This window comes from Stegodyphus dumicola, chromosome 6 (assembly GCF_044657685.1).
Source record: "Stegodyphus dumicola isolate Sdum_Otavi_A_Nest chromosome 6, ASM4465768v1".
Taxonomy (NCBI): Eukaryota; Metazoa; Arthropoda; class Arachnida; order Araneae; family Eresidae; genus Stegodyphus; species Stegodyphus dumicola.
Window position 1 is genome coordinate 55,405,585 of NC_140773.1, and position 13,128 is coordinate 55,418,712.

The 13,128-nt window shown below is 32.0% G+C and overlaps 1 protein-coding gene across 7 annotated transcripts in view; it reads right to left on the reverse strand.

The window, feature by feature from the left end:
- Nucleotides 1–13,128, reverse strand: part of LOC118190427 (uncharacterized protein C2orf42 homolog) — a 55,290-nt gene that overhangs the window by 15,130 nt on the left and 27,032 nt on the right. For all 7 annotated transcript variants that reach the window (XM_035361130.2, XM_085818326.1, XM_035361126.1 and 4 more), the window contains 2 exons: nucleotides 9,100–9,189; nucleotides 2,084–2,182 (listed from right to left, as the gene is read on the reverse strand). In XM_035361130.2, coding sequence (XP_035217021.1) covers nucleotides 2,084–2,182; nucleotides 9,100–9,189 — 189 coding nt within the window. The remainder of the gene's footprint in view (nucleotides 1–2,083; nucleotides 2,183–9,099; nucleotides 9,190–13,128) is intronic.

The window sequence follows — 13,128 nt, forward strand, 5'->3', positions numbered from 1 at the left end:
TATCTCACTTTATTCTTTACAGTTACCTGTGTCCTTCACGTATAAGACACAGGTAACTTTTTTGAGACCAAATTTAGGAAAAAATGTGCATCTTGTATGCCGTCCAATACGGTACATATTTTACAGTTTTCCTGCAAAAGCTTTTCCATTTTAAGCCAATAAATTATTATAAAGCCCTCAAGCAATTGTATCCTGGAAATAGCATCTTCATTCCAGACTTTGGGATTTTACCCCGTTTTACTTTCTTGTATAAAGTAGAGGAAGTACTGAAATCGCAAAAAGTTCAGGTACCATATTTCAATGAAAAAATCCAATTCGACCATTCCCAGATCAATTTAAATGATTTTTTTTCATGTCATCTGTATATATAGAGAGAAAAATGGATTTCTTTTTTTTTTTTTTTTCCAAGATGGATTCAAAAGGAATTTTTTCATGACGTCTGTACTTATATACAGTACAAAGTCTTTAATCCGGACTCGTCGGGACTTCGGCGATTTTGGATTAGGGGTTTTTCCGGTTTATAGATCATCAATTCAAATCTAGTTAGATGGGATGCAGAAATTATAAAATTAAAAATATGAAACCATATAAAGAGCAATTATGATCTAAAGGGTATCAAAATTTAAAAAAAAAAAAAAAAAAAGCTGAATATTTATTTGTTTATTTTATTAAACATTTCTTTCAATATAAGTTGCTTCGTTTCATGTGCTAATACTTTCTCTTTAATTGTATAAACAGACATAATTTCTTGTTCAGTTACAAAGTTTCGCTGTTCAAGTCCCGTAATTGCTGTGCCGAGAATACCGACTAACTTGTCAATCGAAATATTTTCGTTTTCACTAACCTCTCTGTCAATTTCTTCATGCATTTATCCATTTTTTGCAGCAATTCCACTTTTTGTTTGATGGACATCGAAACATGCTTTCGCTTTGTAGATACTTTGGCAGCTCTAGAATCGGAAACTCTTTATGACATAATCGAAAGTTCAAGCTTACATTTTATAAATTTGCTCTAACAGTCTGCAAAAAATAATAAGCCAGATCCAATGAGAAGATTAAGAAACAACACAATCTGCAACATTAACTGAAATAGATAATTCGATAATTTTAGCCTAGCTTATACCGTTCGTTATACATTAAACGTGAATGTGTAAACGTATTATGCACATGTGTAAACGCATATGTGCATTCATAAAGGTATTATGCACATGTGTAAATGCATATGCGCATGCATAAAGGTACTATGCGCGTGCATAAACGCTATGCAGGCGCAGAAAGTTTGTAGCTTTGAGGTCCGGATTAAAGACTTTGTACTGTATATATGTATCTCCCATAACTAAAAAATTATTAGCTGTAGCACATTGCAATTTTGTATATGAGACTGCTATAATATCTAGCTGTGCACCTCTGTTTTTTTATTGCAATTGGCAGTACCAAACACACACACACACATATATGTATATATATGTACCGAACCCATTTTTTATTTTCGCACTCGTTGGTCCTAGTCATATACTTTGAATTACAGAAGTGTTTTAAATAATGAAAATATTCATGTTTTCTCAATTTCACATTTTTTTAGAAAAAATAAGTTTCAATAAATAACGAAATCTAACTTTTAACGTGATCTCCTGGCTCCTACATTAATATTTGGGAAAGTTTTATACTTGTTATGAAAAAATAAAATTATAAGAAGTTTTACTCTCATACAGCAAAAATTGACAGATTTAATTTCAAAATTTGCAATTTTTTATGTCATTTTCAACTTGTCTCGAGGTATGAATTCATTAAGTTAGAACAATTCGAGGAAATATATTTAAATGAAATGCAGCAAAAAATGTGTATAATTTAATAGGCTACACAAGAAAATCATATGGTGCCTATATCAAATTGAATTAAAAAAAAAAAAAACCCGCTTATGCATGTAATCCATTTTATTATTTATAGCCAATATATTTATGAAAATGCTATTCTGCAACTTAAATGACTACTGAACCTTTCCATTTTGAGGTGCTATTTAAAATAAGAAATACAAAAACAGAACTGCATACTGAAATTTAGAAGAGGAAAAAATCATAAAATACCAGTGAATTGGTAATGCATGGTCTGGTTTATTCTCTCAGTGACACTTGCAAGCCACTGTTCAAAACTGATAGATTCCAGCATATCATTTGGAACCAATGCTGCAAAAGAAATGTAATATTTTGAGTAAGAGTAACTACTGTATTCTGAATTCAAATTTACAAACAAATTATTTGACTGAAAAAAATTACAGTATTTGAAAATATATAAAAATGTAATTACACTAAAATACCAAGTTTATAAAAGGTGTTTAAAAATTTCATCTTAGTTTAAAAATTTACCAAAACAATTATAAATTTGTCCTTTATGTCCTTAAAGTAATAAATGAAAAGAATAATAATTTTTCATACAACCACAGTTTGTTTTATTCAGTAATATTATACTGAAAAATATGTATAATAAGTTAATTGGCAAATAAATCAGTTTCAGTTTAATGCATAGCAACATATAAAACTGTCTAATATTTACAAGTCTATGCAATGCTAAATTTTCCAAAAAATAACAATGATGAAAACTCAAAATTTCATGATTAAAAAAAGGGGGATGTTTGTATTGCTTAAGTTTCAAAACTATTATAATAATCTGATATTAGAATCTACAGTCATAGTTATGACAACTGTTTCAAAAATGTTTTTGTGACTAATCTCACTTGATCAAAACAAGTCAGATCAGAACAAGGATCACCTAATTAAGACAAGCCCATGATTTTTTTTACCATGGAAAGGAGTGCAAGATTGCATCTGGTGCTGGCATGGGCCTTCAGCACTATACAGGTAACAGCACAACTTTGACCAGCTCCACCCCAATTTTGATGAAAAACACCCAGAGAGATGATTTTGAGGGACTTCCATTGCTCTTCCCTTACCACCAAGCCACTTGTGAGTCTTTCAGGCTCGCCATTATTTTGAGTATCCTCACGCCACACAGATACAAATTTACAAATATCCATGCATTCTCCGTGATCAAATCGTACAGCAGCCAGGAGCACTAACCACTATAATGATTGAAGCAGCAGAAAAGATAGAAAATAATTTTAAATTTATAAAAATAATTACAAGAAATTAAAAACTATTTAACCTAACCCACTCAAAAACTTCTCCCCCCCCCCTATAATCCTTAGAGTAACATTTCATATTATGAACCTAAAAACTGAATGGTCACACACTGTTATAAGAAAAATCAGACACTAACCTTGAGTCTGCAGTAAAAATTTATTAGCATTTACAATAATTTTCAGAGGTATTATCCTTCATCAGGTCCACAATTAAACAATTGGAAAAGTCTGAATAATAATAAATAGTCAAAGAAAAAACTTCATATAAGAATGGGGTAATACATTAAAGAGTGAAATACCATACAAATCATATGACATGAAAGAAAAGTAAAACTTGCAAAGTTATAAAAATAGAACAAAGCCAAGAAAAAATAAACTACTTAAGATGCAACCTGTAAGTAATTTACAGAAGACCTGCAATCACCCTCTGATCGGCCATGGTTGTCACTAAGAAAGCACAAATTTCCCAAAATTATTATGAGAAAAAATTATTTTCTTGATTTTAATGCAAAAATTCTCCTGATATTTTATACCTGGATTTGAGTACTTTTAATATACAGGGTGGTTATAATTAAAGTTCCACTTTGAAATGGTTATAAAAGGAAAACTACCAAATGTTATCAAACTTTTGGTGTGGTATGACAGCTAGTTTCATAATTGGGGAATTTTTCTTTGAAGCTGGAGTCAACAGTGGGACCTGTTACATGCATTGTGACTGCAGCTCACTTAGCATCAATGTTAAGACGTTTCATTTCTGAACTGCAACAACGAGGCATTTTACACGATTATAGACACCCCGATTTTTATGCAGAAGGACAGCCCTCTCATTGGTATATGCGTCATACAGTTATTTAGGCAACATTTCACAAATGCACGGATTATAGCCTCACACCTCCCTACTTCTTGGTCACCCCAGTCACCAGACCTCAACACCAGAGGCTTAAGGCTATGGGATTATCTCAAAAGCACTATTTATAATACAGTCAAAAGTCGTTAATCCGAACACCCATAATCCGGAATGATCTATAATCCGGACCTCAAAGCTACAAACTTTCTGCGCATGCGTATACGCGTAATACCTTTACGCATACGAGTTTAATGTATAATGGACGGTATAAGCTAAGCTAAAATTATCTAATTATCTATTTCAGTTAATGCTGCAGATTGCGTTGTTCCTTAATCTTCGAATTAGATGCGGCTTATTATTTTTTGCAGACTGTTAGAGCAATTTTATAAAAGTAAGTTGGAACTTTCGATTATGTCAAATAGAATTTCCGATGCTGGAGCTGCAAAAGGATCTACAAAGGAAAAGCATGTTTCGATGTCCATCAAACAAAAAGTGGAATTGCTGCAAAAAATGGATAAAGGTATATCCTTTGTTTCTCTAACCATTCTGAAATCTGTTTATCAATTTCACGCTGCTCTGCAGGGGGCGGGAGGGGAAACATTGCGGCGAGCAATGAACTGAAAGTTGATCCGTCAGCACTATCCTTATCTTCAGGGCAGATATTTTTATTTTATTCGGCGTATAATTCCTTACTAAATGTAGTATTTTATCTCAATGTACTCCATCTTTGATATGATTTAAATTAAATTCCTCGTCATTATAAATATCACGAATAGAAATCAAATAGTTTTCTGGTTGCAATTTTCCAATTTCGACTATGCGTAATGTATGCTTTACGCATGCGCGCGTTGAAAGAAATGTTTAATAAAGTAAACAAATAAATATTAAGCTTTTTTTTTTGTAAATTTTGATACCCTTTAGATCATAATTGCTCTTTATTTCATAAATTACAGTTTCCTATTTTTAATTTTATAATTTCTGCATGCCATCTTACCAGATTTAAACTGATGATCTATAATCCGGAATCGCTGAAGTCCCGATGAGTCCGGATTAAAGACTTTTGACTGTAATAATCTAAATAGTTCGGCAGAACTGAAAGATGCGATACACCGACATGTCCGTAACATTCCTCCTGACATGCTAAGACCTGCTGTCGAGAATACAGTAATATGATTTAACTTGCTTTCAGAAAATGGTGGATGCCACATTAAACATGCTTTGTAACATGTTTCAGAAATGATTAAACACACTTTAAACCAATGTATTCATATTTTATTTCGTTTAACAATATTGCATACATCCCTTCCCCCTGGTGGTGAGTTTTTTTACTTCTCCCCCCCCCGCGGTAAATAAATTCTGGTGACCTCTTTCACATGATTACCAAGTTTGATAACAATTGGTCCAGTAATTTTCCTTTTGTGACCATTTCAAAGTGGAACTTTAATTATAACCACCTTGTATTGCCTTAACACTTCCTTTACTTCATACAAGGAAGTAAAAATTACTGTTCATTGTGTTTTATGCACGTATTTATATATACATTCTTACAGATATCACAAAAAATATTCTAGTCCATATATTTTCAGCCTTGCTGGTTGGAGGGTTAATACAAGACCAAATCACTAAACCATTAATAATAATGGAAAAAATAAGTGAATTGAAATGACAGTTTAGAGAAAGTTTATAAAATATTGGGGGAACAACTAAAAAGACACTGAGATGATCAATTTGAAATAGAATTCAGTTTTCTAATGGTTTCCAGTACCTATAACAAAGAATACAGAAATCAATATGTATTTCCTTACAGAAAAGAACTATAATATTTTCAGTGATATAGGTTTTGGAATTCAAAACAATATGCCTTTCAAGGTATAAGGAAAGAATTCATCCTTAACAATACAGTTTTTAAATTCTACATGCACAAGATAAATCTACCACATGAAAAACTGTAGAAACTATATAAGTAGCTTTTCCTTAAAACTTTCAGAATTAACCCTTGAGACTTTTCATTTCTAATTTTATGGAAAAATTATACAATTTAAAGTTATGTGCCACACTATAAGAAATGTTTCCAAGGAATGACTAGCACTAGTTTAAATGAAAGCTTTCTAGCTGAAACATTTGCACTCAAAGATGTCTTACAGTACATACCAGGACATATTAGAATGTTGGTGAAAATATTTTGCTGCGCATGTCCTGTCTCGCATCGAGGGGGGGAGGGACATGACGTATTTCTGGGTCTTTGGATAAGCCAACCAATTGAATTTACTGTAAGCAGAAATTCCCACAAATGTTTCTTTTGATGTACAGATGAGAGTAGCTAACAGATCTAATAACAGTTTAAAGACATCAGCATAATTTAACTTGAAAATATCTTTTTTATATGTCTTTACATATATTATTTTCTATCTTTCTTCATTCCATAATGGAAAGTTAAATATATAAATACTCCAATGATTTTTTTTATCTCTTTTTGATTTCCCATTATTTTATCTCTTCATTCCATATGGAAAGTTAAATATATGAATACTCCAATGATTTTTTATCTTTTTTTTGATTTCCCATTATTTTCTCACAAAAGTTTCTCTACATTTGTTTTCCCATATGGTCATTCTGAAGATAAAATGTAATCATCATAGCCTCTTTTGCCCTCAACATATATCTTTCACAATTATAAGCCAATAAACCACTCTGCAATACACTTTCTATTTTAACCATTTCAAACAATTCATTAAGAAATGCCAAATGACTTAAGAATAAAAACATATACAGTATTCCATATTAAAATGCGTCAAAAATAAAAAATATATTCTTTTAATTGTCATATTTGAGAAATTATTGTTCAATTCACAAGCTGCAATTAAGACATCATTCAAATGCTTTAATGCTAAAGCATCCCAGCATCCCTTCTTAATGAAGGTTTGAGAGTCTAGTATGATATTTCTCAAAGTGGGTGACACGACCCACCAGTAGGCATTGCAGTGATGTAAGGAGAAAAGTGAAGCTAAAAGTGAAGGTGGGCAAAATAGTGTTTATTATGGTTATTACACAAAAGTGTTTACTTTTCCAAAAACATTTCGTTCAGTCATAATATGGTCTGTTTATTGTCTTGACTTTCTGCATGAATTTCTTAGAAATTTTTTGATAATGTACAAAGCGTAAAGTTTAAACTGAACAGCATTGATTCTCCATGAATTTTCAACCCAATCTCGCACATGATTAGAAGAAGAGGGATAGCATAATTATATGCTGTCCTTGAAGCTATACATGTCTTTAAAATTTGAAGTTTTTGCAATTCTAAGACATGTTTACATTTATTGTTGAAAGATCAGGTGATGTAAAAACAAGTTCAATAAAACATAGACATTTAAAAACTTTCAGAATCACTGATCATTTTATATACACAGTGTGTTTATAAATGCTCTACCAACAGGGAATTATATTTCATGCTTCATCATGAATAAATCATTCTCAAAGAATATCGACATGTTGCAATAGTCACAATGACTAATATGCAATCAAGATAAGATTTTTCTTCCCTCGCAGGACTAGTTCAGCTTTTTTGGCTCCCTAGGGGATCAGTACAGTTAGCACCCAATGATGAATAAAAAATAGATTAACCTTTTAACTGTCAAGTTATTTTGATGATTTGGGTGCATAAATTGTCAGTTTTTTTTATTCCAAAAATGAAATGTTTGCCAAGTCAAAAAAATTATTTAAAAAAAAATGCAGTGCGCTTTGAACTTTAACCTCTATCCTTTGAAACCTTCAGTCAAATGCTGCCATCTGTTGAACTGAAGCTGAAATAAGCTTCTCATGATATATATTCGCGTATAACAATACAAGGCACTCAAAAAAAAAAAAAAAAAAAAAAAAAAAAAAAACTAGCCCGAGTAATATTCGGGCGTGACTTTTTGGAATACCAGTGCTGTGCCCAAGATTATTTCGGGTATGACAGTTAAAAGGTTAAAAGCAAAATGAAATGTACCTTTATTTAAGTGTCACTTCTAAAAGCAACTCTGTTGTTCAGACAAATCTGTATACAAGATAATGAATATTTCACTCATCTGTTGCCTCATACAGAAGTCTGTTGGCTGTCAAAGATAATCTGTTTGAGCCATAACTTTTCAACTCAATGCTAGAGGTTTTGGAAAACAAATATAAACAACAGCTGATTTAGAAATTCAAAAAGAGATATATTTTACTTGGTAGATATGTTTAATAAATTCAGTGAAGTGAACCTTCTTTTACAAGATGATAACTTGAATCTAGAAAAAGAAAAATATATTTTTTATGTTGTGACAAAGCTATGTATAAAAGAAGCTTAAGATGAAGAAAATTTAGCTTCTTTCCATATTTGTCAACTGCACGAAAAAAATTATGACAGCATATTTAAATACTGCCAACATTTGGAAGCCCTACAGCTGGACTTCAAGAAACAATTTCAAGGTATTTTTTAAATGGATAAACCCAGTTAGCTTTTGGATCCATTTTCCTTAGCAATTTCACAAGAATGTTATTCATTACGAAGAAATGAAGACCTGAAATTTAAATCTAGATTTAGATGCCAACAGTTTTGGCTGCAATATCAAATATTTGAATTTGATCTTGAATTTTGTTGCACTGATCCCAAACTTGATTAACTAGAAGGTTTGTTCACTGTAGTAACAATTTTAAGTAAAAAGAAAGGGAAAATATACAGCATATAAGTTACCACGGATATTTTATCGAATGCAGTTACCAAAAAATGAGCCAAATGCTGACAAACTGGTTGAAGCTCAATAGGTTCATCTTTCTAATTAAATTTATTTTGTTACGAATTTAGTTTGTAATCCTATCCTTTATATAATTTAGTAAATATGACTATGTACTTACTGTTAATTCAATTAATATACAAATAGCCCAACCTCATCATAACTGTTTTATTTTCTTACATATTTTGGTAAAAATTATACATGCGAATCTTCAAGAGTTGTAGACTTCATTATATGTACATAAGGAATTACAAAGTGATTTACAATAACATTCCAATTAAATATATGTTTTCAAAATCAAAGTACAAAAAATTATGCAGAATAAAATATAAATACAATTTTTTTTTTTTTTTTTTTACTCACTCTGTTTTTTGTTGGTATTACTATTCAGTTTCTTCTGCGATCTAATTGATTTAGTAGTATTTTCTTGAAGCAGATATAATGTGCCTGCATCTAGAAAAATATATCTTAATCATTTTAAAACTAAAAATATGATTTATACAGATGTATTTGAGGCAAAATTGCAGTTATTGAAAACTGCTTAGTATGATCATATTTACCCACAGATATTTTGATAGCATTAATCAAATGATAACAAACAATGAGGTAAAATGCTTCTAAAAAATTTCAACATAATTTAACTACTTGATATAATAAAAATATACTAGAAGCATATACATGCATACTTTTTACAGTTTAAAATAAATGCTAAAAATATTCATTAACAGAAAACTACCCCCAAATTTACATAAAAATTTGTTTAGAATCTGCATATTTGTATTGTGTTTTGGAGATTATCTGCCCAACACTGTACCCTGTGGTGTAAATAAGGGTATGTAAAGAATGTCGTCGCATAGGGGTCCGAAAGCTTAGGGCATCCTTGAATGTCCTGCTGAACTACATTTATATGTTTAAACTTAAAAGACAATGAATTCTTTTATAAATACTATATATATATATATATATATATATATATATATATATATATATATAATGTTGTATGATCTTAAATAACACTTTTAAAATAATTCTACTTTAATTAAACTTAGGAGATAATATAATCAATTAATCAATACTGTTTAGGAAATATATATATATATAATGGAATCATCTGTCTTCTTTTAAATTGCCAGGGGCCCTGTGCATCATATGACACAGTTAAGTGCTCTTGAAAGCAGATAAAAAAGCTGAATTCAGTGCTATATACACCAAAACTTCAACTGAATACAAAGCAGAAAAGCTACAGTTGAACCTTGAGATACGAGTTTAATTTGTTCCAGCATTGAACTCGTATAGTGAATTTCTCGTATTTAGAAAGAAATGTCCCCATTGAATATAATGGAAATCCAGTTAATTCGTTCACCCCGAAAAATCTCATTGCCATCTCATCTTCAGTCAATGTACCTGGTGTTTTTCAGAGACAGTACAAGTACAGATTCTTAGCCTTAGTGCAAATGATAGCTTCCGACACCACATCACCTTTTAACTGCTTCCCGTTAATCCACACCAACAGCTTCTCAACATCTTCTAGGAGTTTTGGACGGTGCTTGGAAATAATGGTACTTTGGCCATATCAAGTTTCTTAATTTTTTCCTTCTTCTTCAGAATAGTGCAGATTGTTGATGTCGAAAAATGATTGTTGATGTCAGTATTTAAGTCTTTGCCAATTCCATCACTCTTACAACACGTCCCTTATGTTTATCTATGATTTGTTTCTTAATTTCAATGGCTATGGCTTCCTTTGTCCTATCTCAGGCAAGTCTTCTTGGGAGGCATCATAAAATAATTATTTTAACATTAAATGTAAAAAACAACTAACTCATAAGTACACAGACACGTAGATCAAAGAACACTAAGTGATCTGATGAGGGTATTCCCAGAGTCGAGGCGGATCGGAAAATGCGTCACGCATACCAACAGCCTGGCTCATTGCTTGTTAATTGAGCCAATGCTCATATTTAGAGACGAAATTTTCACTCATACTTTCATCGTATCTCGAATTTCTCATATATAGAGGTGCTCATATCTCAAGGTTCCACTGTATATGCTTTTATTTTTATTTCCTTTTAGGGGAGAACTTTCGCCGCTCAACCAGTATAGTGGTTAGCATTGCTGACTGCTGTGCCGAAGGGCGTAGGTTTGAATCCCGGAGACAGGAAGCCATGGATGTTTGTAAATGTATAGTGTCGTTGCAGCATTGCAGCACTCTAAATATGAGGCGAACCAAAAACCTCTCGTGTGGTTTGGTGGAAGGGAAGAGGGATGGGAAACCTTCGGACCCGTCTCCCCCAGGGTGCTTTCAGTGAAAATTGGGGGCCGAACTGAAGAAAATCGCACTGTCACCTGCAAGGTGCTCAAGCCTGTTCCCAACGACAGGCGTAAACTAGCGCTCCTTGCCACGAGGTATTTCATGAGCTTGGGCTGATGCAGCAGAGTGTAAGTAACAACAAGCGGAGAGCTTTGAAATGATACCTGGGTATAGATAGTTTCTCGTATTTATTGTGAGAACAAGTCCTGAATTTTTTTAAGTGAGCGAACAAGACGGCAAAAATGAAGGATTTTTGAAGTCCACTAGAACTCCCACTTTTAGGAAATGATTTTACAGTCAAAAGTCGTTAATCCGGACACCCATAATTCGGAATGATCTATAATCCGGACATCAAAACTAAAAACTTTCTGCGCATGCGCCGCGTTGACACATGCGCAGAGGCGTTCACGCGTGCACGTAAGACCTTTTACGACTGCGCATATGAGTGTGCGCAAGTGCAGAATACGTTTTCGCGTGCGCATTTTATGTATAATGGACGTATAAGCTAAATAATTATCTATTTCAGTTAATGTTGATGATTGCGTAATTCCTTAATTTTCGAATTGCATCCGGCTTATTATTTTTTGCAGACTGTAAGAGCAATTTTATAAAAGTAAGCTTAAACTTTCGATTATATCAAATAGAATTTCCGATATATATTTGTTAATATGTAAAGGATCTAAAGCGAAAGTATGTTTTGAAATCCGAAATCTGTTTATCAATTTCACGCTGCTCGGTGGCGGGCGCGTAATGAATTGGAAGTTTATTTGTCAGCACTATCCTTATCTTCAGCGCAGATGTTTTTATTTTATTTGGCTTATAATTCCTTACCAAATGTAGTATTTCATCTCGATATGCTTCGTCTTTGATATGATTTAAAACAAGTTCCTCGTCATTATAACTCGCTTCCGATAGCGAAGAAAAGTGACAGAGGTTATTGAAAACAAAAAAAATTTCGATTGACAAATTAGTCGGTGTTCTTGACACAGCAATTATAGGACTTGAACGGCGGAACTTTGTAACTGAACAAGAAATTATGTCTGTTTAATAGAATTAAAGAGAAAGTATTATCACATGAAACGAAGCGAAACTTAAACAACTTACATTGAAAGAAATGTTTAATAAAGTAAACAAATAAATATTAAGCTTTTTCTTTTTGCAAATTTTGATACCCTTTAGATCATAATTGTTCTTTATTTCATAAATTATGGTTTCATATTTTTAATTTTAGAATTTCTGCATGCCATCTTACGAGATTTAAACTGATGATCTATAATCCGGAAAAATCGATAATCCGGAATCGCCGAAGTCCCGACGAGTCCGGATTAACGACTTTTGACTGTATATTGTAGCCTCATGTCCAAGTTTCTCATAAATACATAAAGAGTGAGTTGGCTGAGGGTAAGAATTACTACTTTTCTTCCGCACTGTAGATTTTACACCAATTATTGTTTTAGAGCTTGGTTATATAATTTATTTACATAAATCTCACTATAATGGTTTTATCTCAAATAGAAGTTTTTAAAAAATGTTAAAATTATCTCTCCTCTTCCTTGCTTTCTATTCATGTTTCCTATTTCTTTCACAGTTTTTCACTTTTTCTCGTTTGTCAGATTGAAATAGTTTATAACTCTGATGCGCATTAATTTCAATACTATAATTTTTAGGTAATGAAATTTTATTCGAATAATTAAGCAGTTAATATTTGTATTCAATTTTTTTTTTTTTTTTTTTTCTTTACTTCAATATATGGTGAATTATAAAGCTTATCCCCAACAATGTTATGTATATTAATTAATTTTGTTATTTTAAAAGCACTCACATTAAAGATTTCATCAGCATCAAAGTGTAAGAAAAGTAAAAATGAAACAGCGTGAAGATTCAGTATCGGCCATTACCATGCAAGGCCGAAGACAACAAATCTTATTTAATCTAACAACCTGGTAATGTGGCTTCGCAAGGCAGAACACGCTCTGTCTTACAATCTAAAGACCTCATCTTTCCTAATTTACATTCTGGCATGGAAACGAAAAGAAAAAATTATAGTAAAGGTCTAAGATCTAAGCTAAATAGAAAAAATATGT